Source organism: Salvelinus namaycush, chromosome 33 (genome assembly GCF_016432855.1).
Source record: "Salvelinus namaycush isolate Seneca chromosome 33, SaNama_1.0, whole genome shotgun sequence".
NCBI lineage: Eukaryota > Metazoa > Chordata > Actinopteri > Salmoniformes > Salmonidae > Salvelinus > Salvelinus namaycush.
The window spans coordinates 1,549,815-1,577,770 of record NC_052339.1 but is presented as its reverse complement, the minus strand read 5'-3'; the positions used below and the strand labels follow the sequence as shown (position 1 = coordinate 1,577,770).

The window sequence follows — 27,956 nt, the reverse complement described above, 5'->3', positions numbered from 1 at the left end:
GTAGTTATACCTGTGTTCTCTGTTTGTCTGTTGCCAATTCATTTTGTTTGTGAAACCTACCAGCGTTTGTTCCCCTGCTCCTGTCTGTTTCTTGCTCCCGTTTCCTAGTCCTTCCCGGTTTTGACCCTTCTGCCTGCCCTGACCCTGAGCCTGCCTGTCAGTTCTGGACACTTTGCAACTTCTCTGGATGACTGACTCCTGCCTGCCTTTGACCTGTCATTTGCCTGCCCCGGTATTAGAAATCAACTTTTGTTTAGGCACTACAATGAACACTGTGAGACATGCCAGGAGTGTTCCGGAAATAACTGACCAGTCAAGCAGATTTACATTGATCAATTTTCCATTACTGTTTTTTTCTTTCTTCCCCTGAGATTCTTATAAAGTCTGAAAGGAGGAAGGAGGAAACTACATTTCCAAAAGACACACACACACACTCTGGCCTACTTGGCTGTCAGAATCTCCCTTGTATAATCAGTGTCATGACCAAAGTTACAGCCATTTCCCATTTTCTATACTCAATGACAGCATGGCTTTGTTTGAGAGACATCTGATTTACTAAAAACCCATCATATGATGTGAATAAATTGTTTTTCTTCTTTGATCTCAAGTTCAATGGCAGGCAGATGCAGTTGGGAGGTTTTGGAGGAATCTACAGTGGATAGTGATCTCTATCCTATCGTGTGTACTGTAGGATTGAGGGTGGTAGAATCAGTAGGAAATTCCAGTTTCAGGGGGTTGAGTGAACAGGTGCTGTCTCAGGTTGATCACAATTCAGATATAGAAACAGTGAATGATGGAGTAAGAGGAGCAATAGTAGGGTCACACAGTCCCCTGGTGGAGTGAAGAGTGTGGAGAAGCCGTGAAGTGTAGGAACAGGGCATTCAGAATGTTGAAAAGATACCATTATTACCAGTTACCTGATTCAATGTAAACAAGCACAACGCAGGACCAGTCCTGTGGGAGAGGACTGGGGGATGATTAAGAGGTTGAGTGGGGTCAGACGAGATTGGGATCTCCCAGTGCCTAAAAGTGGGGAGATTGTTGCAGTGACAGGATATGGAGAAGGCAGATATGTTAGCACAGGCATTTGTGAAGGTGCACAGCTCAAATAATCTGACAGAAGAGGGATAGCATGGGAGAGAGAGGGTCAGAGGAGAACATCCGGGGGTCCTGGATCAGAGCGAGATGGTGGGGGATACATTGAATGCCCCTTTACGTTGGCTGAGATGAAGAGAACATTAGCTAAAGCTGGGGTAACATTTCCTGGGAAGGATGAGATGTGTTACATCATGATGGCTCGTCTCAGTGACACTGCAATGGGGAAAGTATTGGGCCTTTACAATAAGGTGTGGCAGGAAGGGAAACTGCCTGGAAGTTGGAAGCAGGAGGTAGTGGTGCCAATACAGAAACCAGGGAAAGACCCTACTAGTCCTTCAAGCTATAGGCCTATAGCGTTGACATCTCACGTATGGAAAGGATGATGACGGAAAGGCTGACATACTTTCTGGAGAGTAGAGGACTAATGTCACCAGATCAAAGTGGGTTCAGGAAAGGCAAGGGAACGATGGATCCTGTACTGTGCCTTGAGTCAGTCATACGGAAGGCACAGGCAAATAAGGTAGCCATTTTCTTTGATGTAGAGAAGGCTTATGATATGATGTGGAAGTAAGGCCTACTTGTCATTTATGAACATTTTGAAAATCTTGGCTCTCTCTAATTCTCTCCTTCTCTCTTTCTTTCTCTCTCTCGGAGGACCTGAGCCCTAGGACCATACGTCAGGACTACCGGGCATGATGACTCCTTGCTGTCCCCAGTCCACCTGGCCTTGCTGCTATTCCAGTTTCAACTGTTCTGCCTGCGGTTATGGAACCGCCACCTGTTCCAGACCTGCTGTTTTCAACTCTTAATGATCGGCTATGAAAAGCCAACTGAAAATTATTCATGATCATTATTTGACCATGCTTGTCACTTATGAACATTTTGAACATCTTGGCATAGTTCTGTTATAATCTCCATCCGGCACAGCCAGAAGAGGACTGGCCACCCCTCATAGCCTGGTTCCTCTCTAGGTTTCTTCCTAGGTTTTGGCCTTTCTAGGGAGTTTTTCCTAGCCACCGTGCTTCTACACCTGCATTGCTTGCTGTTTGGGGTTTTAGGCTGGGTTTCTGTACAGCACTTCGAGATATTAGCTGATGTACGAAGGGCTATATAAAATAAACTTGATTTGATTTGATTTGATTTATCAAGCTGGATAACATGGGGGTTGGATGAATGTTTTTTTTTACTGGATAAAGGATTTTCTTTTTGGGCAATCAATACAAGTGAGGGTGGGGAGCACTATGTCAGAAAGCTATGACGTAGATAATGGTACCCCCCAGGGAAATGTCATCAGTCATTTGTTGTTCTCCATTGTGATTGACGATGTATTCTCCCAGGTAAGACCTGATATTGGGAGGTCATGGTTTGCGGATGATGGGGCACTGTGGAAGAGAGGGAGAAATATTACCCATACAGCCAGAAGAGTTCAAGAAGTGATTAGGGAAGTTGAGCAGTGGTCCCTCAGGTGGGGCTTCAAGTTTTCTGTTAAGAAAAAACAGACTGTGCTTTTTTCTAGAAGGAAGGTTGGGGAGGAAATATACCTTAAGCTGTATGGAAGGCGTCTGGAGAGGGTGGGAGGGTTTAGGTTCCTGGGGGTCTGGTTTGACACTCAAATGACATGGGTGGAGCATATTAACAGAGTAGTTGTCAAAGAAAAGACAATATTGAATGTGATGCGTTGCTTGTCAGGAATGGAGTGGGAGGGCAGATAGAAGGGCGTTGAAAATGATATACAGCATCAGTCAAAAGTTTGGACACCCCTACTCATTCAAGGGTTTTTCTTTATTTTTACTATTTTCTACATTGTAGAATAATAGTGAAGACATCAAAACTATGAAATAACACATATGGAGTCATATAGTAACCAAAAATGTGTGTTTTATATATATATTTGAGACTTCTTCAAAGTAGCCACCCTTTGCCTTGATGACAGCTTTGCACACTCTTGGCATTCTGTCAGCCAGCTTCACCTGGCTTTCCAACAGTCTTGAATGAGTTCCCACATATGCTGAGCACTTTTTGGCTGCTTTTTCTTCAATCTGCGGTCCAACTCATCCCAAACCATCTCAATTATGTTGAGGTCGGGTGATTGTGGAGGCCAGGTCATCTGATGCAGCACTCCATCACTCTCTTTCTTGGTCAAATAGCCCTTACACAGCCTGAAGATGTGTTGGGTCATTGTCCTGTTGAAAAACAAATGATAGTCCCACTAAGTGCAAACCAGATGGGATGACGAATCGCTGTAGAATGCTGTGGTAGCCATACTGGTTAAGTGTGCCTTGAATTCTAAATAAATCATAGACAGTGTCACCAGCAAAGCACCACCACACCATCACACCTCCTCCTCCATGCTTCACTGTGGGAACCACACATGCGGAGCTACTCTGCGTCTCACAAAGACACGGCGGTTGGAACCAAAAATCTCAAATTTGGACTCATCAGACCAAAGGACAGATTTCCACAGGTCTAATGTCTGTGTTTCTTGGCCTAAGCAACTCTCTTCTTATCATTATTAGTGTCCTTTCTTTGCAGCAATTCGACCCTTTATTTAACTAGGCAAGTCAGTTATGAACAAATTCTTATTTTCAATGACGGCCTAGGAACTGCCTGTTCAGGGGCAGAAGGACAGATTTGTACCTTTTCAGCTCGGGGATTTGAACTTGCAACCTTTCGGTTACTAGTCCAACACTCTAACCACTAGGCTACCCTGCCGCCCCATGAAGGCTTGATTCACACAATCTCCTCTGAACAGTTGATGTTGAGATTTCTGTTACTTGAACTCTGTGAAGCATTTATTTGGGCTGCAATTTCTGAGGATAGTAAGTCTAATGAATTTATCCTCTGCAGCAGAGGTAACTCTGAGTCTTCCGTTCCTGTGGCGATCCTCATGAGAGCCAGTTTCATCATAACGCTTGATGGTTTTTGCGAGTGCACTTGAAAAAACTTTCAAAGACTGTTGTTTCTATTTGCTTATTCGAGCTGTTCTTGCCATAATATGGACTTGGTCTTTTACCAAATAGTACCATCTTCTGTATACCACCTTTACCTTGTCACTACACAACTGATTAGCTCAAACGCATTAAGAAGGAAAGAAATTCCACCAATTCACTTTTAACAAGGCATACCTGTTAATTGAAATGCATTCCAGGTGACTACCTCATGAAGCTGGTTGAGAGACCGTAAGGCTCTCCAGAGGGTAGTGAGGTCTGCACAACGCATCACCGGGGGCAAACTACCTGCCCTCCAGGATACCTACACCACCCGATGTCACAGGAAGGCCAAAAAGATCATCAAGGACAACAACCACCTGAGCCACTGCCTGTTCACCCCGCTATCATCCAGAAGGCGAGGTCAGTACAGGTGCATCAAAGCGGGGACCGAGAGACTGAAAAACAGCTTCTATCTCAAGGCCATCAGACTGTAAAACAGCCATCACTAACGTTGAGTGGCTGCTGCCAACATACTGACTCAACTCTAGCCACTTTAATAATGTGAAAATTGATGTAATAAATATATCACTTGCCACTTTAAACAATGCCACTTTATATAATGTTTACATACCCTACATTACTCATCTCATATGTATATACTGTACTCTACACCATCTCCTGCATCTTGCCATCTTGATGTAATAAATGTATCACTAGCCACTTTAAACAATGTCACTTTATACACTGCTCAAAAAAATAAAGGGAACACTTAAACAACACAATGTAACTCCAAGTCAATCACACTTCTGTGAAATCAAACTGTCCACTTAGGAAGCAACACTGATTGACAATAAATTTCACATGCTGTTGTGCAAATGGAATAGACAAAAGGTGGAAATTATAGGCAATTAGCAAGACACCCCCAAAAAAGGAGTGATTCTGCAGGTGGTGACCACAGACCACTTCTCAGTTCCTATGCTTCCTGGCTGATGTTTTGGTCACTTTTGAATGCTGGCGGTGCTCTCGCTCTAGTGGTAGCATGAGACGGAGTCTACAACCCACACAAGTGGCTCAGGTAGTGCAGTTCATCCAGGATGGCACATCAATGCGAGCTGTGGCAAAAAGGTTTGCTGTGTCTGTCAGCGTAGTGTCCAGAGCATGGAGGCGCTACCAGGAGACAGGCCAGTACATCAGGAGACGTGGAGGAGGCCGTAGGAGGGCAACAACCCAGCAGCAGGACCGCTACCTCCGCCTTTGTGCAAGGAGGTGCACTGCCAGAGCCCTGCAAAATGACCTCCAGCAGGCCACAAATGTGCATGTGTCAGCATATGGTCTCACAAGGGGTCTGAGGATCTCATCTTGGTACCTATTGGCAGTCAGGCTACCTCTGGCGAGCACATGGAGGGCTGTGCGGCCCCACAAAGAAATGCCACCCCACACCATGACTGACCCATCGCCAAACCGGTCATGCTGGAGGATGTTGCAGGCAGCAGAACGTTCTCCACGGCGTCTCCAGACTCTGTCATGTCTGTCACATGTGCTCATGTGCTCAGTGTGAACCTGCTTTCATCTGTGAAGAGCACAGGGCGCCAGTGGCGAATTTGCCAATCTTGGTGTTCTCTGGAAAATGCCAAACGTCCTGCACGGTGTTGGGCTGTAAGCACAACCCCCACCTGTGGACGTCGGGCCCTCATACCACCCTCATGGAGTCTGTTTCTGACCGTTTGAGCAGACACATGCACATTTGTGGCCCGCTGGAGGTCATTTTGCAGGGCTCTGGCAGTGCACCTCCTTGCACAAAGGCGGAGGTAGCGGTCCTGCTGCTGGGTTGTTGCCCTCCTACGGCCTCCTCCACGTCTCCTGATGTACTGGCCTGTCTCCTGGTAGCGCCTCCATGCTCTGGACACCACGCTGACAGACACAGCAAAACTTTTTGCCACAGCTCGCATTGATGTGCCATCCTGGATGAACTGCACTACTTGAGCCACTTGTGTGGGTTGTAGACTCCGTCTCATGCTACCACGAGAGTGAGAGCACCGCCAGCATTCAAAAGTGACCAAAACATCAGCCAGGAAGCATAGGAACTGAGAAGTGGTCTGTGGTCACCACCTGCAGAATCACTCCATTTTTGGGGGTGTCTTGCTAATTGCCTATAATTTCCACCTTTTGTCTATTCCATTTGCACAACAGCATGTGAAATTTATTGTCAATCAGTGTTGCTTCCTAAGTGGACAGTTTGATTTCACAGAAGTGTGATTGACTTGGAGTTACATTGTGTTGTTTAAGTGTTCCCTTTATTTTTTTGAGCAGTGTATAATGTTTACATACCCTACATTACTCATCTCATATGTATATACTGTACTCTATACCATCTACTGCATCTTGCCTATGCCGTTAGGCCATCACTCATTCATATATTTTTATGTACATCAATTCATTCCTTTACACTTGTGTGTATAAGGTAGTTGTTGTGAAATTGTTAGGTTAGATTACTTGTTGGATATTAGTGCATGGTCGGAACTAGAAGCACAAGCATTTCGCTACACTCGCATTAACATCTGCTAACCATGTGTATGTGACAAATAAAATTTGATTTGATTTGAGAATACCAAGAGTTTGCAAAGCTGTCATCAAGGCAAATGGTGGCTACTTTGAAGAATCTCAAATATAAAATATATTTTGATTTGTTTAACACTTTTTTGGTTACTACATGATTCCATATGTGTTATTTCATAGTTCTGATGTCTTTACTATTATTCTACATTGTAGAAAATAGTAAAAATAAAGAAAACCCTTGATTGAGTAGGTGTCCAAACTTTTGACTGGTACTGTATATAGCGTTGTTAATGTCATCACCAGTTTATTGAAGTTTAGCATATGGACCAGCAGCTCAGAGGGTAGAGTTGGTAGAGATGCCGTTAAAGGTAAGATGACAACAGCTAGCCATTGCATATTGGGTAAATCTACTAGGACATAAGGTTACACATCCTACAAAAAAGGTGCTCCTAGAAGGCTGGGAACATAAACTAAATCTGAATACAAGCATTGGGTGGATAGGCAATTGCATGGCGAGAGAGATGGGGTTGTTTGGGAGGGAGTTTAGCCCCTCTGTGGTTCTAGATCTAGGCTTGCTTGAGAGGGTAAGCGATGTTGAGGAAGGAGTATATTCAGTTGTAAGTGAACATTTAAGAACACAATACTTTGCTTTCTTGAATATATTCACAGATGGTTCTAAGGACCTTAATTAAAACAGGGAGGACAGGAGCAGCTTTTAGTGTTCCTGAATTTAAGGTGGCAGTCAAGAAAAGAGCAACGGATCATTTATCTGTTTACACAATGAAGTTATTGGGCATACTATTGGCTGCGGAGTGGAGGTGAGGCCAGACAGAGTAGTCATCTGCTCTGACTCTTGTGCAGCACTGATGATCTTAAATAAATGTATGTCTCAGAACAGACAGGATGTATTGTATGAGGTTTTGCAGTGCTTGTATGGGGTGAAACAGATGGTGGTATTTATGATGTTCCTCTGGGTACCAGCTCATGTGGGAGTAGAGGGGAATGAGGATGTGGTTGTTATCGCCAAGCAGACTCTTAAACATCCTAATGTTGAGATAGAATTGTCAATCAGTAAAGCAGAAGCCAATGGGTTTATAAGAACAGTGGTTAAAAACAAATGGCAAGAGTTGTGGAACAGGGAGAGAAAGGGAAGACACCTGTGTAAGATCATTGTCAGGAGGAGATGGCGACAGTGGAACATGTTCTATTTCAGTGCCAGAAATATGTGAGGGAAAGAGAGCGATTGTTATTAGATTTGAAGAGTAATGGGGTTCAAAAGCCAGGATTAAGTGAACTCCCGGTGAAATCTTCGGGACATGTAGTATTTAATTATGTATTTTCTTTTTTTTCGGGAGATTTGATTATTGGGTAGGATTTAGACCTTCACTGTCTCTGTCCCACACTCCAGTCCAGCTGGTGGCGATAATTCCACTTAAAGTTGGTTGCCAACCGCCATATAAAATTCACAGAAGAAGAAGCGCATTAACCAACAACAACAACAATGACGCATGGTGTTAGGAGATGTAACAAAAATATATACTTTATACCGTCAATGGGAGAGATAATTAACGAAACAAAAGGAGGCAACGGAAAAACAACTTTTTTACTATAATTTTTTTCCATACACATGATTTTGCTCTTCATCTGTGAATACGGATAGTAGGAACAACATTTCGCAATCTATTTCGCATGCAGTTGAGCGCGCAAACCGGACTATAATATTTTTCCTCGGTTAACCTATTAACACGACTATTATATCATTTATTTCCGCTTTTTATTTGAACTTTATCAGGAGTACATTTTGAAGGTGTTTTAATGAAACCTTTATTTTTGACTGCTACGGTTTACCCCTGTGCTCACAGTAAGATGTGTTGAGCGCTTTACTATACTGTGTCGTCGGGGATTCTAGACTGTATAGACATTTGCGCTACATTCGAGTGAAACCAACTGGGAAATAACAATTAACACGGAATACAATGACTATGTCTGTTCCGGAGAGCAATTCAGGGTCTGAGGGGAAGGAGGAGGAGAGTGAAGATGAGAGTGAAATCCTGGAGGAAAGCCCATGCGGTCGCTGGCAAAAGCGAAAAGAGCAGGTTGGTCTATCTGTTTGGTTGCTCCAGTGGCAGCGATTCAACTTGTGGGATACACATATTGACAGTTAGAGACAAGAGAAATATAATTCTGTTTGGAGCATGATTGCCTGGAACATTATTGCCTGATAGGCCTATAGTCTACGTCGTAACGAATCTAATAATCATTGGGGTTGGATGGTGATGCCTGTCTGTATTGTAGCAGCAGGTACAACCGATACATTACATAATAGTGGTAGGCAACTATATTCAGCTGCGGCCTTATTTTTTGTAGTAATGGATGGTCAGGGGCCAGAACATAGCCACAATGCCTAGTCTACTCCACCCATGCTGTACTGAGGATTTCCAGCACACAGCTTTAACCAACCATTTCCAGCACACAGCTTTAACCAACTACTGTAGGTATGTTGGTCTATTGTACTTTAAACAATGTGTATGCAGGTTGCTTAGGATTCAAACCTGGGTCAGTAGGTGCCCAACATAACACCAGGTGACGGTGTGTTGGACACAGTCACTCCTATATAGAGGACTATAGAGCCTGTCTGCCTTCCTGATTTCTGTAACTGTTAGCTTACCTGTGTAATATTGACTTGTTTTACAAACATGGTCCTGTCTTATTAATTGCTGTGCTGATCAATGGGCAGTTTATTAACTCTGTCAAATGAATATGTAGCTTAACATTGTGTGTATTTGCTACAATAACACACATTTACTATTGGCCATATCTAAAAATACATACAGCTTAATGATATATACACTGTATACAAAACATTAAGAACACCTGCTCTTTCCATGACAGACTGATCAGATGAATCCAGGTGAAAGCTATGATCCCTTATTGATGTCAAATTGTTAAATCCACTTCAGTCAGTGTAGATGAAGGGGAGGAGACGGGTTTAATAAGTATTTTTAAGCCTTGAGACATGGGTTGTGTATGTTTGCCATTCAGAGTGTGAATGGACAAAATAAAATATTTAAGTGCCTTTGAATGGGGTGTGGTAGTAGGTGCCAGGCACACCAGTTTGAGTGTGTTTCGTACTGCAATGCTGCTGGTTTCCCGTGTGTATCAAGAATGGTCCACCATCCAAAGGACATCAAGTCAACTTGACACAACTGTGGGAAGCATTGGAGCCAACATGGGCCAGCATCCCTGGGGAACGCTTTCGACACCATGAAGAATCCACGTCCCGACGAATTGAGGCTGTTCTGAGGGCAAAAGGGTGTGCAACTCAATATTAGGAAGGTGTACCTAATGTTTTGTGTGTGTGTGTGTAGAAATATACACATACACAGAACAAAAATATTTTTTTGGTACTTTTTCCCCCCCCAATTTTGTGAAGTCCAATTGATAGTTAAAGTCTTGTCCCATCGCTGCAACTCTCATACAGACTTGGGAGAGGCGATGGTCGAGAGCCTTGCATCCTCTGAAACCCGACCCTGCCAAGCTGCACTGCTTCTTGACACTGCTCGCTTAACCTGGGAGGCCAGCCGCACCAATGTGTCGGAGGAAACACTGTATAGCTGCCGACCGAAGTCAGCGTACATGCGCCCGGCTGCCACAAGGAGTCGCTAGAGCGCGATGGGACAAGGACATCCCAGCCGGCCAAACCCTCCCCTAACCCGGGCGATGCTGGGCCAATTTAACAACCCTGGTATTTCTTTATACAACTTTTCAAATATACATAACCAGCAGTTTACGGTCTAGCTACCTGTATACTCACCACCACTGCACTGGGGACCAACGAACTCCAACCACCTGTTCTGCATGATAGGGTCTTTTGGCAGGGCATGCAAACCATAGTTGGTCAATCCTTATAGGGCTGCGATCTTTTGCATTGGGGGCGATGAAACAACGGCGCCCCATTCAACGAAGGGAAGCGAATTAGAAGGGGTGATTTGCACTTGGAGTTTGGCAAAGGGGGGCATGATTTTTTGACATAATTGTAATCCAAACCCAACCTTCATTTACTCGTTGTGACTTACTGATGTTCCAAACTCTGTTTTAGACAAGACTGACTTTATGAACAAAATTTGCTTATTTACACTTTGTAGTCAATTGACATTAGAATGAATGCTTCTGACTCATATTGATGCCCCACAGGGGAAGACTCTAGTTAAAGGTGTATTATACAACATTTCCACTTGCAAAGCCTGATTTAAAAAAAATTGCGATCAAAAGTCTGTCATTGGTAGTGCTATTGTAACCTTTAATTCGACCTCTGCCGAAAGGTCGGGGCCTTAATGGCACAGGTGGTGTGCTTGCTTAACTGCAAGGGTTGCTGGTTTAAACCCTCGTCTTCTGGCTGTTGCCCTCTAATAGCTCAAGTCAGTTTTGAATTAAGTATAGTCAAACATAATTGTCTGCAGTTTTTAGAAGATGAATAGATCAATTGATTGTGACAGTCTTACATTGTAAAATATGACTCAATTCCCATTGAATGCAAAGTCAAAGAAAACTGTTTAAAGTCATTGACTTTTGAAGGTCGTATAACTCGGCAATAGAGACTGAACTAAGGTATCCCCATGTACACTAGATCCACGTCTTTCTTGTCCCTTTTACATCTTGTTTCTAGCCTAAAGCGTTCCGCGCCACTGGAAGAGTTGTTGACAAATATCCAACACATGGCCGAGTTATTCATTTGGCACTGTTGATCAGCACACATTTGGATTAAAATGTCAAGAAGACAGGAGGAGCGTACTAGAATGTATTATGGATGTTAGAAACTGGAGAGTTTTTCTGATGCTAGCGAGCATGCATTTGCACACAGGATTCAGTGCAGAGGTGCTGTTTGTTTACATGTAACTTTAGCTAGCAATTTGTTTTCTCAGCAGTTTGAGTTGTGTTCTGTCTGACAGTGAAATGTGGCTAGCTCTTACCACAGCTTCGACTATGGAGTAGCTGACTAGTGTTGCAGAAGCCCATTGCATGCATTGTAAGGTAGCAGCGTGACAATTTGACCAAAGTACAGCGTGTCCCACAAAATGTGTGTGTGTGTGTATATATAAACACACGTGTATTATATATATATATATATATATATATATATATATATGCAATGAAAATTGGTGGTCAGCTAGCTAGAAGGGTGTCTTTAGTCGCAAAACTTACCATTATTTTCCAGTCCATTTAATTGTTGAGCTCGAGGTGATTTCATCCTCTAACCGTAGGGGGTGTCAGATGTTGGGGGAAAATTAGCTAACTAGCATTCAGCTGACTGGTGTTAGCTAGCTACAGAGGCTAGCTGCTGGACGTTGGGCAAGCCAGCTCATGTTAGCTAGCTACCTATGTAGTTAATGAAAATATCTGTTTGCTTTTATTGATTAACCTTTCTAGCGCAGGCGTTCCGCTAGCAGAACCCCTCGACAACATTCTGCTGAAAAGGCAGCTCGTGAAATTCAAAAATATTTTTTTGAAATATGTAACTTTCACACATTAACAAGTCCAATACAGCAAATGAAAAATACACTTATTGTTAATCTACCCATTGTGTCCGATTTCAAAAAGGCTTTACAGCGAAAGCACAACATATGATTATGTTAGTTCAGAGCCAAGTCAAAAAAACACAGCCATTTTTCCAGACAAAGATAGGAGTCACAAAAAGCAGAAATATAGATAAAATGAATCACTAACCTTTGATGATCTTCATCAGATGACACTCATAGGACATTATGTTACATGTTATGTTGTTCGATAATGTGCATATTTATATCCAAAAATCTCAGTTTACATTGGCGCGTTATGTGCAGTAATGTTTTGATGCCAAAACATCCGGTGATTTTGCAGATAGCCACAGAAATCCCAGAAATACTCATAATAAACATTGATAAAAGATACAAGTGTTATTCACAGAATTAAAGATAGACTTCTCCTTAATGCAACCGCTGTGTCAGATTTCAAAAAAACTTTACGGAAAAAGCATAATCTGAGTACGGCGCTCAGAGTCCAATCCAGCCAAAGAAATATCCGCCATGTTGGAGTCAACAGAAGTTAGAAATAACATTATAAATATTCACTTACCTTTGATGATCTTCATCAGAATGCACTCCCAGGAATCCCAGTTCGACAATAAATGACTGATTTGTTCCATAAAGTTCCATAAAGTCCATAATTTATGTCCAAATAGCCACTAGTTGTTAGCGTGTTCAGCCCAGTAATCCATCTTCATGAGCACTACGTCCAGACAAAAACTCGAAAAGTTCCGTTACAGGTCGTAGAAACATGTCAAACGATGTATGGAATCAATCTTTAGGATGTTTTTCGCATAATCATCAATAATGTTCCAACCGGAGAATTCCATTGTCTTTAGTAAAGCACTGGAACGAGAGCTAACTCTGTCGGGAGCGCGCGTCACGAGCCTGAGACACTCTGCCAGACCCATGACTCATTCAGCACCCATTCCCCCCTCCTTTATAGCAGAAGCCTGAAACAAGTTTCTAAAGACGGTTGACATCTAATGGAAGCCTTAGGAAGTGCAACTTGACCCGATAGACACAACAAACCTCAGATTTCCCACTTCCTGGTTGGATTTTTCTCAGGTTTTCACCTGCCATATGAGTTCTGTTATACTCACAGACATCATTCAAACAGTTTTAGAAACTTCAGAGTGTTTTCTATCCAATACTACTAATAATATGCATATATTTGCATCTGGGACAGAGTAGCAGGCAGTTTACTCTGGGCACACATTTCATGCAAAAGTGAAAATGCTGCCCCCTATCCCAAACAGGTTAACCTCAGCATGAATAACACCATATAGCTAGGTAGCTACAGTAGCCTAGGTTTGTTCGCATACACTTATTATGCCTGGCAGCCTGGTGCAAACAGCTTTACTGTTGCGCAGCAACTGAGTTTCTGGTCCCGGCTCCGGCAAAAAAAAAAGACGTTAGCATTGTCAGAAATGCTACAAAAGGTAGCACATCGTTGGTTCTTAATAGACAGAAATGAGCACTTGAGAGCGATAAATTATAAGTGTAATCAAAACTGTTGCACCTACAAACTTATGCAGTCTGAAAGGTGGCAAGTCTAATGGTCACTTTATGGACGCTTTAATCTGGTTCTTATCCAACACCTAGATATTTTCTTTTTTTCTAATACTAAGGACCCAGTATGTGGTTCTCGGCAACGGCCGGACTGCTCATGACAGAGGCAGGGAGTGTGTTGTGTACCTCCAATCAAGGTGATTTGTGAATTATCATCAACATTGGTGTCATATTGGCTTAGTTATGATGGTAGGGAGATTTTAATTGAACATTGAGCATCAATCAACCCCAATCCCGACCGGTGCGACAATAATAATTTGTGCACTGTGCACCTGCCACCTCTCCTTCAATTCCAAGTTCAATACCAACACTCCTTCAATTACGGAAAATACTTCGGAGCGAACGAAACAGCACACCTCAGTCTTGCTATATGTAGCCCATGTATCTGATGCTGTCTGGACAGAAGAGGAGAAAACTATTTTTGTCCAGACAGCATCAAATACATGGGCTACACATACATGTCCTCTGCCTCAACGACGATGGCAGTATTATCAGCAGCACCTGTCTTTTTACTAAAGAAATGCATTGACTTAGGACATTTTTCAGTTAAAATTCAATCTAGTTTATTGTTCCTTTTTCTCTGCCCCGCTTTGAAAGCGCCTCACTGCTGCAGCTTAATTTCAATAAAAGTCACGTTTCCAATCCTATCGCGTGAAACAATGCATGGTAACTCTGTCAGGGTGGAATATTCCATTATTGTGAACCAGTCCGTGGGTGATTAATGACACTTCTTTCTGCTGTTATGAGAAACTTGCATCATATCATAACACATTTATTACACATCTATAAGCATTTCATGAATGTGGTTTAACAGGTCCCAACCGCATTATTAAAGGTTAATGAAAAATATGAATAGCATATCTATAGCACATTCATGTCATGCTATGCAAGAGCTCATATTTAGATGTCTTAATAGATGCATCATTATAATGACAGCGTAGTGTCATCATTATGGCTGTTCTCAAAAGTGTGCTTCTGCCATACAAGTGTTAGTAAATATGCCAAAAGGCCAAATGACATTTAGAAAATCATGCTGATATATAGCCTGTATTAGCCCCATTCTCCCCACCGGCCGGTATAGGCCCGTGACTTCCCTTATTCTTCTTCTCTCTGAGGTCAATGGTGCATGAAGATCACCACAGGGTTGAATCCTCAGGGTAAATCTTGTTGAATAAAATCGTGTAGTTGAGGGTCATCAACTCATTCGTAACTCATTAACAGCCCTCCTCCACATCACAATTAGGCCTAAGTTGGGTTTATGTATGTGAAGGGCTTACTGAGAAAAACTTCCAAAATGACTAATTTGAGGTAGAAAGTTAGAGCACTGGTTTATTTTATCTCACTTTAATCCGTTGGACAGGATGCGAACAGGTGACTTGACATTGAATATCCCTTTGAGCATGTTGAAGTTATTAATTACACTGGATGGTGTATCTTTACACCCAGTCACTACAAAGATGCAGGCGTCCTTTCTCACTCAGTTGCCAGAGAGGAAGGAAACCACTGAGGGATTTCACCATGGGGCCAATGGTGACTTTAATACAGTTACAGAGTTTAATGGCTGTGATAGAAGAAAGTGAGGATGGATCAACAACACTGTAGTTACTCCACAATACTAACCTAATTGACAAGGGTGAAAATAAGGAAGCCTATACAGAATAAAAATATTCCAAAACATGCATCTTGTTTGCAACAAGGCACTAACGTAATACTGCATAAAAATGTGTCAAAGCAATTCACTTTTTGTCCTGAATACAACGTGTTTTGATTGGGGCAAATCCAATACAACACATTACTAAGTACCACTCTCTAGGGTTGGGCGGTAGCCAGATTTGCATATTGTCATACCATCCTTCTCTCATCCTGGGATTTACAGTATTACGCAAAAAAAAGCCCATTGGGCGTCTTACCAGAATGCTAACAAAAATAGCACGAATTTCCATGGAGGCTGCTAGCTAAATATGCTTACTTAAATAAACAAATTGTGAAGACAGGTAATCCAGCTCATAAAGTTATACATATACAGGTAGGAGCTATCGAATGGCATTTTCTGTGAGTTTGGACATATACAAGCGATGTGAATGAGAGACATTGTGCATATGAACAAAGTTTTGATGCATGCTTCTCTGAAGTAAGAACAGTACTGGCTCTGGAGCAGCATGTATATACTCACTTTGTCTGTGTGAAGTTATGAGTTTGGCCTGCCTGCTCTACTCAGAGAAGATGGTGGACGTGCACACCGGAGAAGATGGGGGAGGAGCAGACTGGCTGAGAACGGAGAGGAGAAAAAACGCAAGGAAATCAAAAGATAGCAGTGGCAGCTGTACAGATAACTCATCCAAAGGGCTCCAACACGGCAGAAGGTTAACACAATACGATGCCCCGTCACCTTACTAATTCAGCCACTTACTTACATAACTAGCAAGTTAACCTGTCTAGCCCCAGCGCTCCGCTAGCGGAACTCCTCCCACATTCCACTGAAAAGGCAGAGCGCGAAATTCAAAAAATATTTTTGAGAAATATTTAACTTTCACACATTAACAAGTCCAATACAGCAAATGAAAGATACACATCTTGTGAATCCAGTCAACATGTCCGATTTTTTAAATGTTTTACAGCGAAAACAGCACGTATATTTATGTTAGCTCACGAACCAAATACAAAAAAGCACAGACATTTTTCACAGCACAGGTAGCATGCACGAAACCAACCAAACTAACCAAGAACCAACCAAACTAACCAAGAAACAACTTCATCAGATGACAGTCCTATAACATGTTACACAATAAATCTATGTTTTGTTCGAAAAATTTGCATATTTGAGGTATAAATCAGTTTTACATTGCAGCTACCATCACAGCTACCATCAAAAATAGCACCGAAGCAGCCAGAGTAATTATAGAGACCAACGTGAAATACCTAAATACTCATCATAAAACATTTCTGAAAAATACATGGTGTACAGCAAATTAAAAACAAACATCTTGTGAATCCAGCCAATATTTCCCGATTTAAAAAAAAAAGTGTTTTACAGCGAAAACACAATATAGCATTATATTAGCTTACTACAATAGCCTACCACACAACCGCATTCATTCATCAAGGCACGTTAGCGATAGCAATAGGCACGTTAGCGATAGCGAATAAACCAGCAAAAGATATTAATTTTCACTAACCTTCATAAACCTTCATCAGATGACAGTCCTATAACATCATATTACACAATACATATATGGTTTGTTCGAAAATGTGCATATTTAGAGCTGAAATCCGTGGTTACACATTCTGAAAACTTAGCATCTTTTTCCCAGAATGTTCGGATATTTTTCTGACACTCACCTATTCTGACCAAATAACTATTCATAATCTTTACTAAAAAATACATGTTGTATAGGAAATGATAGATACACTAGTTCTTAATGCAATCGCCGTGTTAGAATTCTAAAAATAACTTCATTACGATATGCAGCTTACGTTATTGCGAGAGAGCCCCCAAAACCTGGCCGCAAACTACTAGTACAACATGTTCGACAGATATATGAAATACCATCATAAATGGGTCCTACTTTTTGATGATCTTCCATCAGAATGTTGTACAAGGGGTCCTTTGTCCAGAACAATCGTTGTTTGGTTTTAGAATGGCATTTTTCCCTCTCGAATGAGCAAGCAAAACTAGCTAAGTGGCGCTAAGCTCTCCTTCGTCACCAAACGCAAAGAACGCAACACGCCTAAACTCCCGAAAAAAATTCAATAATCTAATAAAGCTATATTGAAAAAACATACTTCACGATGATATTATTACATTTATCAAATAAAATCAAAGCCGGAGATATAACACGTCTATAACGAATGCTTTTCAGAAGCCAATACTGGTGACCTTTATGCGCTTCCTGAACAAAGGAATTCTGGGGTCATGTCATTCCAAGCTGTCTCTTTTCACCATAGAAAGAGCTAGAGACCCCATTTCACCTCTCACAGCCTATTGACATCTAGTGGAAGGCGTATGAAGTGCATGTATACTAATAGAATTCAAGCAAACGATTAGGGAGGCCCTGGAACAGAGCCTGGATTTCAGATTTTTCACTTTCTGACAGGAAGTTTGCTGCAAAATGAGTTCTGTTTTACTCACAGATATAATTCAAACGGTTTTAGAAACTTGAGAGTGTTTTCTATCCAATAGTAATAATAATATGCATATTGTACGAGCAAGAATAGAGTACGAGGCCGTTTAAATTGGGCACGATTTTCCCCCAAAGTGAAAATAGCGCCCTCTATCCTCAACAGGTTAAACTTAGGGGTCACATTAATGCAGAATTCTTTGTTTTTCACACAGGAAATCTACACAGAACTAAAATTCTTCTTATTGTAATTTCTGCTCAGCATCAGACAAATTCTGTGCTTTGTTTGCACTTCTCCACTCGGATGAGAATTCACGAAGAGCATTCTATCAGCAGACAGTGCTCTGACTGATGTGTAGCTACTTTTCTCCGGTGCTTTTATCAGTGTGCCAGCCTACTTTTCTCAGGTAAAATGCCGGATTAAACAAAACATTAGGAAATGTAACTGGCTACATTTTTTTTATGACAAACATTTGAAATATGATGGCCATGCATTGTTTTTGCTAAATAATACCTTGCTTTTTCATTGTAAACTAATTTAGTTGTGTGGCTGCCAACCAAATAGCATTGCACTTTTGTTGTCATCTGATGAAAATGAAGCAATTTACTGCCGAATGTGTTGCACTAATGTATTTTTTGTGAAGGGAAACTATAGTTGCACGTCCCTGATCAGTTTATTGAAGCAAAAAAACACTGTTGACTCAATATAAAACGCAACCCCTGACAATACATAGCTGGACTCACCTGCTCCCGCTTTCTCCAGTTGTGCAATTTACAAACAAGCCCGTGACTGGCTCAACTGTTCTGGGGAACTACGGTATGCTTCATAATGTGACCGGTGAAATGAAGAATGCTGCTTTATCTCCTAATTTATTGCACAATTTGACTGCAGGTATTTACTTAAAAAGTAGCTACAAATATAAACATTTTGTGAAAAACTCCAAATAAATTATTTTAATGGTATTGACGTCATTGAAAAACTATTTCAAAATACCCCGGTATATACAGTATACCACCCAAGCCTACCATTCTCCATATTTTTAAGCATAGTGGTGCCTGCACCATGTTATGGGTATGCTTGCAATCGTTAAGGACTGGGGAGTTTTTCAGGATAAAAAAGAAACGGAATGGAGCTAAGCACAGACAAAATCCTAGAGGAAAATCTGGTTCAGTCTGCTTTCCACCAGACACTGGGAGATTAATTCACCTTTCAGCAGGACAATAACTTAAAAGGCCAAATCTATAGTGGAGTTGCTTACCAAGAAGACAGTGAATGTTCCTGAGTGGCCGAGTTAGTTTTGACTTAAATCTGCTATAAAATCTATGGCAAGACCTGAAAATGGTTCAATTACAATGATCAACAACACATTTGACAGAGTTTGAATAATTTTGAAAAGAATAATGGGTAACAATGCTAGTGTGGAAAGCTCTTAGAGACTTACTCAGAAAGACTGCCAAAGGTGATTCCAAAGGTGACTGCCAAAGGTGATTCTAACATGCATTGACAGGGGGTTGAATACTTCTTAGGGTTTCCCAAACTCAGTCCTGGGGCCACCATGGGTGCACGTTTAGGCTTTAGCCCTAGCAATACATAGCTGATTCAAATAACCATCTCATCATCAAGCTTTGATTATTTGAATCAGCTGTGTAGTGCCTGGGCGGGCCCCAGGACCGAGTTTGGGAAACCACTACTTATCTACTAAATAAAATTCATGTTTTACAAATGTTAGAATCTAAGAAGATAATAATGATAATATGGTTCAAGGTAAATGGCAAATTACAGCACAAAATAATACTAATAATAAGAGAAATGGTGTGTCTTGTTAATAGGGGTAAAGGTAAAAATCTTTCGTTCTGCCCCTGAACAAGGCAGTTAACCTACTGTTCCCCGGTAGGCCGTCATTGTAAATAAGAATTTGTTCTTAACTGACTTGCCTAGTTAAATAAAGGTTAAATAAAATACAAAAATAAAACAAATAGTCAATGTCAAAATATTCAGGTGATATTTGGGTGTCTTTGAATCCAGAGACACAACAAATCTACGCAACAACATTATAGAAACGAGGATAGTGAAAAATCTGAGTTTAGCCTCTTAGCATCCAGAGTGTCTAATGATTATTTTCTTACATTGTTGTGTCTCAATGCGCCACTGGGCTATAAATAAGAGCTAAGTGCAATGGGCAGGTCACTCTGAGGAAGATGTCAGCTTGACGTCGAAACGTCAGTCGCCTATTCACATCCTGTACAATTGATTTATTTTCGCTCACTTTAATCCATCTCAGCTTTTTTGTTGTTGAGTGCTCCAACTCCTTTCTACCTCGAATTAGTCCTTTTGGAAGTGTTTCTTGGTAAGCCCTTCTCATGATTTTAGTAATTTGTTATTGAACACTCCTCCTTTCCCTTTGGTGGCTGAAGCGCGAAGGCCCACCTGAACTCTGGTCTATGTATGAATTCTATGCACTCAAAGGAAAGTCATCTATTTTCCCATTCATAAAGCATTTATAGCTAAGCACTTAATGGTAATTATAGATCAGTGGCAGTTTGCATTTAAAGGTAAATGTATGAATTCTATGCAGTCAATTTAATGTAATTTCTGATACCGTATTTACATAAGTATTCAGACCCTTTGCAATGAGACTCGAAATTCAGCTCGGGTGCTTCCTGTTTCCATTGATCATCCTTGAGATGTTTTTATAACTTGATTGGAGTCCACCTGTGGTAAATTGATTGGACATGATTTGAAAATGCACACACATGTTTATATAAGGTGCATGTCAGAGCAAAGACCAAGCCATGAGATCGAAGGAATTGTCCGTAGAGCTCCGAGACAGGACCGTATCGAGGCACAGATCGGGGTAAGGGTACCAAAACATTTCTACTGCATTGAAGGTCCCCAAGAACACAGTGGCCTCCATCATTCTTAAATGAAGAAGTTTGGAACCACCAAGACTCTTCCTAGAGCTGTCTGCCCGGCAAAACTGTGCAATCGAGGGAGAAGGGCTTTGGTGAGGGAGGTGACCAAGAACCCGATGGTCACTCTGACAGAGCTCCAGAGTTCGTCTGGAGATGGGAGAAACTTCCAGAAGGACAACCATCTCTGCAGCACTCCACCAATCAGGCCTTTATGGTAAGAGTGGCCAGACAGAAGCCACTCCTCAGTAAAAGGCACATGACAGCCTTCTTGGAGTTTGCCAAAAGGCACCTAAAGGACACTCAGACTATGAGAAACAAGACTCTCTGGTCTGATGAAACCAAGATTGAACTATTTGGCCTGAATGCCAAGCGTCACATCTGCAGGAAACCTGGCATCGTCCCTACGGTGAAGCATGGTGGTGGCAGCATCATGCTATGGGGATGTTTTTCAGCGGCGGGGACTGGGAGAATAGTTAGGATCGAGGGAAAGATGAACGGAGCAAAGTACAGAGAGATCCTTGATGAAAACCTGCTCCAGAGCGCTCAGGGCCTCAGACTGGGGCGAAGGTTCAACTTCCAACAGGACAATGACCCTAAGCACACAGCGAAGACAACCCAGAGCCCGGCCTTGAACCCGATCGAACATCTCTGGAGAGACCTGAAAATAGCTGTGCAGTGACACTCCCCATCCAACCTGACAGCTTGAGAGGATCTGCAGAGAAGAATGGGAGAAACTCCCCAAATACAGGTGTACCAGACTCGAGGCTGGTACACCTTGGAGCAACGACAGTCCTTTTTCGCAAATTCGCACCGCATCGATTATATGCAACGCAGGACACGCTAGATAAACTAGTAATATCATCAACCATGTGTAGTTAACTAGTGATTATGATTGATTGATTGTTTTTTATAAGATAAGTTTAATGCTAGCTAGCAACTTACCTTGGCTTCTTACTGCATTCGCGTAACAGGCAGGCTCCTCGTGGAGTACAATGTAATCAGGTGGTTAGAGCGTTGGACTAGTTAACCGAAAGGTCGCAAGATCGAATCCCCGAGCTGACAAGGTAAAAATCTGTCATTCTGCCCCTGAACAAGGTAGTTAACCCACCGTTCCTAGGCCGTCATTGAAAATAAGAATGTGTTCTTAGACTTGCCTAGTTAAATAAAAGTGTAAAAAAATCGGTGTTCAAAAAATACCAATTTCCGATTGTTATGAAAACTTGAAATCGGTCATTCCGATTAATCGGTCGACCTCTAGTCTGAATACTTATGTAAATGTGATATTTCAGTTTTTTATTTTTAATACATTTGCAAAAAAATTTTTTTTTGTTGAATCATTATGGGGTATTGTGTGTAGCTTGATGGGGGATGGGGAACAATTAAATACATTTTAAAATAAGGCTGTAACGTAACAAAGTGGAAAAAGTGAAGGGGTCTGAATACTTTCCGAATGCACTGTAAAAAAGGTATCTGTTTTTTATTTGGAATAAATTTGCAACAATTTCTAACAACCTGTTTGCCTTGTCATTATTTGGTATTGTGTGTAAATTGATGAGGAATTGTTTTATTTAAATTATTTTATAATAAGGCTGGAACATAACAAAATGTGGAAAGAATTTGTCTTACTTTCCGAATGCACTGTGGAGGGCAAGACTGCACAGCCTCCCATAATTGTATGGTCCTGGGAGGGGCCAAGTGCTTATATGTACAGTTGAGGTCGGAAGTTTACATACACCTTAGCCAAATACATTTTAAACTCAGTTTTTCACAATTCCTAACATGTAATCCTAGTAAAAATGCCCTGTCTTACGTCAGTTAGGATCACCACTTTATTTTAAGAATGTGAAATGTCAGAATAATAGTAGAGAGAGTGATTTATTTCAGCTTTTATTTCTTTCATCACATTCCCATTAGGTCAGAAGTTTACATACACTCAATTAGTATTTGGTAGCATTGCCTATAAATGGTTAACTTGGCCCATTCCTCCTGACAGAGCTGGTGTAACTGAGTCAGGTTTGTAGGCCTCATTGCTCGCACACGCTTTTTCAGTTCTGCCCACAAATTTCTATAGGATTGAGGTCAGGGCTTTGTGATGGCCACTCCAATACCTTGACTTTGTTGTCCTTAAGCCATTTTCCCGCAACTTTGGAAGTATGCTTGGGGTCATTGTCCATTTGGAAGACCCATTTGCGACCAAGCTTTAACTTCCTGACTGATGTCTTGAGATGTTGCTTCAATATATCCACATAATTTTCCTACCTCCATGATGCCATCTATTTTGTGAAGTGCACCAGTCCCTCCTGTAGCAAAGCACCCCCACAACATGATGCTGCCACCTCTGTGCTTCACGGTTGGGATGATGTTCTTTGGCTTGCAAGCCTCACCCCTTTTCCTCCAAACATAACGATGGTCATTATGGCCAAACAGTTCTATTTTTGTTTCATTAAACCAGAGGACATTTCTCCAAAAAGTACGATCTTTGTCCCCATGTGCAGTTGCAAACTGTAGTCTTGCTTTTTTATGGTGGTTTTGGAGCGGTGGCTTCTTCCTTGCTGAGCGGCCTTTCAGGTTATGTCGATATAGGACTCGTTTTACTATGGATAAAGATACTTTTGTACCTGTCTCCTCCAGCATCCTCACAAGGTCCTTTGCTGCTGTTCTGTGATTGATTCGCACTTTTCGCACTGAGTTTGAAGGTTGGCCTTGAAATACATCCACAGGTACACCTCCAATTGACTCAAATGATGTCAATTAGCCTATCAGAAGCTTCTAAAGCCATGACATCATTTTCTGTAATTTTCCAAGCTGTTTAACTTAATGTATGTAAACTTCTGACCCACTGGAATTGTGATAGTGATATAATCTGTCTGTAAACAATTGTTGGAAAAATTACTTGATGTCCTAACCGACTTGCCAAAACTATATTTTGTTAACAAGAAATTTGTGGAGTGGTTGAAAAACTAGTTTAAATGACTCCAACCATATGTATGTAAACTTCTGACGTCAACTGTACCTGTTTGAGCTCCCGTTTGACCAATCTAATCTTGGCAATTGGTAATTACAATCAATAAACTGGTTCTACAATGTAAAACACAATTTCTACACCCATTGTTACATTTGGCTTAATCAGACTTAGCTAAATGATTGTTAGCCTAATGATATTTAATCACCATTCATACATGGAACAATATTTTTTTCTTCAACGTACTGACTCCTATGCGTGGCGCGCAGGCCACGTAGCCTTTTTCTATGCGCACTGAGGCGTGGACAATTACGCACAACAAGAATGACACAGACACACTCCGACATAACTCGGGAAATATGATCAAAGGAAACCATACATTGAACTTTTACCTCATGAGTCTTGCTAATGTTCATGTACACAATAAACATTGCACAAAGTGTGCGTTTCACAAGGCAATCTGTTGCACGTTTTTTTGCAAGGGAGACGCTGCGCTACTGTCTCTGGCTGTGTGGAGAGTAATCCACAGAGACTGTGCCACAAAATGAGTGACAAAACATTGCAAAACCTGGCCAGATCATTTTAAGTCATCAGTCTCAAGTCAAAGTTGAATCCGGAGTCTTGAGGCTACAAGTCAAGTGATGTGACTCGAGTCCACAACTCTTGTAAAACGTTCTGACACAGGGTGGTAAAGCTAGCTAGCATTTCCCCCTTATTCACTAATATAGCTACTAGCTAACTTGCTAAGCCACTGGCAGAATATCAACACTTTAATCATAAAATTCATGAAACATTTAGTTAACAATGTTATTTCACTATTTACATCGTCTTTGACACATTATGATTTTTTTTTAAACAATACAAATTAAGAGACAGAAACCATTTGCTTTTGTTTGGACTCCAGGGAATTACATGAGATGTCAGTGTGTAATCACTTCCGGGTGACAGCCCTGTGTTCTTCTGGCTGCTATTTTTGCTATTTTAGCTAAATGTCAGTCATGAAAAACAAAAAGTTTAACTAAATGTTACAATTATTTTAATTTTTTTGTCTATTCGAGAGATCCCCCAGGAAGTGACGTCCTGTGTAGCCAAAATAGAAAGAAATTCATATTGTTTCTGGATCTTAATTTGTCCTGTTGGTAAAGGTTTGTAATATGCAAAAGTGCAATTTAATTCTTATAGTGAGATAGATACCATTGTTATCTAAATGTTTTATGGTTGTATTAGCATTTATGATGATTTTGTAATGTTTATTGACTTAGTTGGAAAACGTATTGACATTGCCAGGGACTTAGCTAGCTGTTTGCTAGCTAGCTACATTAAGGAATAAGAGGGAAATGCTAGCTTCCTTTTACCACCCTGTGTTAGTTATTTTTACTCAGAAATGGGGAATTGAATTTGAATTATTTGATTTGTTAAGTCTATTCAAGAATAGTCAAACAAAAATGTTAATAGTAGGATTCTTTGGCGATGTTCATTGTTTTCTGTTCTACGTCTGGAAAAGGTTCATATAAATGTTCATATTTCGTTTAACATTCTGTGTTGTCTATTCTTTTTGATAAGTGTGGCATGTTTATAAATGCTTTATACATTCTTTATGAATGGTAAAACTGGAATGACAGTACATTGACTGTGTATAATTCATACCTAGACCTTTTAATGTTAACCGTAAATGCTTTATGAATGGGAAAATACAGACGGTTGGACATTAGTTTGACTGCATATAATTCATACGTACACTGTAGACCCTTCATGTGTGTGTTATAGACCATTAACTTAATTGTGATGTGGAGGAAGGCTGTTAATGAGTTACAAAAGAGTTACCCTCAACTACGTGATTTGATCTGTAAAATTTACCCTGAGTATTCAACCCTGTGGTGATCTTCATGCACTGTTGACCTCAGTGAGATGGTAAGTCAGGGGTCTATACCGGCCGGTATGGGAAATGGAATTGTGAAGTCTATATATCAGCATAATTTTCTAAATGTGGTTTGGCCTTTAGGCATAATCATTATCACTGGTATGGCAGGACACTTTTGTGAACAGCCATAATTATTTTAATGATGCATCTATTAAGATACCGAAATATGAGCTCTCGCATAGCATGACATGAATGTGCTATGGATATATTTCATTAACCTTTAATAATGCATTTACGACCTGTTATAAGACATTCATGATGCTTAAATGCTTATAGATGTGTAATGAATGAGTTATGAATATGTAGTCAAAGGAAATCCTTATCTATAGGGTATTGATATGAAATATATGTATGTTAAGAAATTATTGATCTATGTTAGGTTCTAAATAAACTAACAGAAAACTAGGAAAAGCTCAAACCAAGTTTATTCACCCAATGGGTCAAACAGCTGAAAAGACAAAGACCTGTTTCCACCAGCACATATATTTATACCCCCTTTAGGCGGAGTCTCCTCCTTTTCTCTAAACACTACATCTTTGTTGCTAGGCAGGAAGTTAAGTGATGTGGGTAATAAACTGTTCCTTCTCCCTTCATGTGACCTGACCTGACCTTGGCCCCCATTCCTCACTAATCCACAGCTATCCACCCTTATCAGTGACTGTAACTATTTAATTGCCTTTTCCCTTACTTAGTAACTCTCCAAGCCCATGGCTCATATCCACCCTTAATTGACCCCACCATATACATTCCTCCTACATATAACCATTAACTTCTGGTGTAGCAAGTATTTCAAATGACAACCCAACATCTATTATAAATTATTATTCTGCTTTGTGGATTAATACATTTTTTGGAGGCCTTTTTTGAAAAAAATATGGCCTCATTTAACCTGGGCACAGTAGCCAGGCAACCCCCCCCCCCCCCCCTCCCCGTTTCCTTTGCAACTTTGAAGCTTCCCACAGATTTTGCTGCTGCTGAATCAACCTGCTGAAGCAAGACAGAATGAGGCCCCTTGATGACACATCATCAACGAGCCAGCTCACGAGGCCCCTTGATGATGTGAGGCCTGATGCAATTGCCTCCTCTGCCTAATGGTGCAATTGATGCAATTGCCTCTTCTGCCTAATCCGGCACTGCCCGTAGCTTCCACTGTGCTTCGCACAATTGCCTGAGCTCCCTCCCGCTCTCAGTCACAGGGTACTTCACATGACAGACACGTTTGGCCAACAACACACACCACGGCCCACCATTTCTCCCAGTGTTTTTCCACTCATGGATTACTGTCATTTCCATGTAAAAAATATCCATGAGCAGCAATATGTGAAGTTCATAGGAGCATGTCAAATTGGGTGTCAGATGAAAGCTAAGTCAAACATTTTTTTAAATTAAGGTATATATAAATCTTTCTAATATTTTCCATCCTAAAAATGAGGAATAAGCAAGGGCTTTGAATGTTTGTCAAAGGGATGGAAAAGGGGTCTAGAAAACATCTACCAGAAGAAGTCTTAAAGGGTATTAGAAAAACATAAAAACACTAATATTAAGACCCCTGCCAACTAATATGCCTTCTGTAAGTTTAAGAAACATTGTCTTGTGCCTTGAAATTTCGTTACCAAAAATCCACATCTAAGATATTTTCTCATTTCTATCCTTCACGAGGGAGGATAATGAAAGTTCACAAAAGTAACAAGTAAAGATGGACCTATCAATTAGTTATAGTGTTTGACTGATATCAATTTTTAAGTGATTAAAACGCAAAATTCTGTTACCAAATCGTTAACAGAATTTCAGAAAAATGGATGAGGAAAATCATAGTAGTCACAAACCACAGTTGAGTCACCTGTTACTGTCCTCCATTCCAGTGGCATACTGTTATGTTCAGTTGAAATCTGTTTTCTTTATGTTGTCTGGTGGTCAAAGAAATAGTCTGAAAAGTCTGGACAACTTCGCGCTCTCTCTCTCTTTCATTAATTTAGTTCATTTCATTTTGGTCCGGTCCCGACCAGCCTTGATTTCAACGTCCACAGACGTCTGGACCGGCCTTTATTTTGCCCAAACATTGACATAAACTTTGAGCACCTCTATCTTCTGAATGTTTTGTCATTTTAGGTCGGAAAAAGTCACTTTCTGACAAATGCTACCATGGGCAAATATGTATGGAATGTTTTGTTCAACTCAAAAGGCGTGCGGTCAAAAATTTATTTAATTCAAATGGAACGACCCTTAAGAGACATTGTCATACTGTGGCAGGCAGAGAGACTCTATTGAGGTAATATTTGTACCCATTTTGGTTTTTCCCCCACCTGGTTTTTGCTTTGTCAATTG

At 41.0% G+C, this 27,956-nt stretch overlaps 1 protein-coding gene across 1 annotated transcript in view; it reads left to right on the top strand.

The window, feature by feature from the left end:
- Positions 1 to 8,066: 8,066 nt before the first annotated feature.
- LOC120028066 (nuclear receptor-binding protein 2-like) overlaps positions 8,067 to 27,956 on the top strand; it is a 92,298-nt gene continuing 72,408 nt past the window's right edge. The window contains exon 1 of the mRNA XM_038973218.1: positions 8,067 to 8,680. Within this exon, the coding sequence (XP_038829146.1) occupies positions 8,561 to 8,680 (120 nt within the window). The 5' untranslated portion in view covers positions 8,067 to 8,560. The remainder of the gene's footprint in view (positions 8,681 to 27,956) is intronic.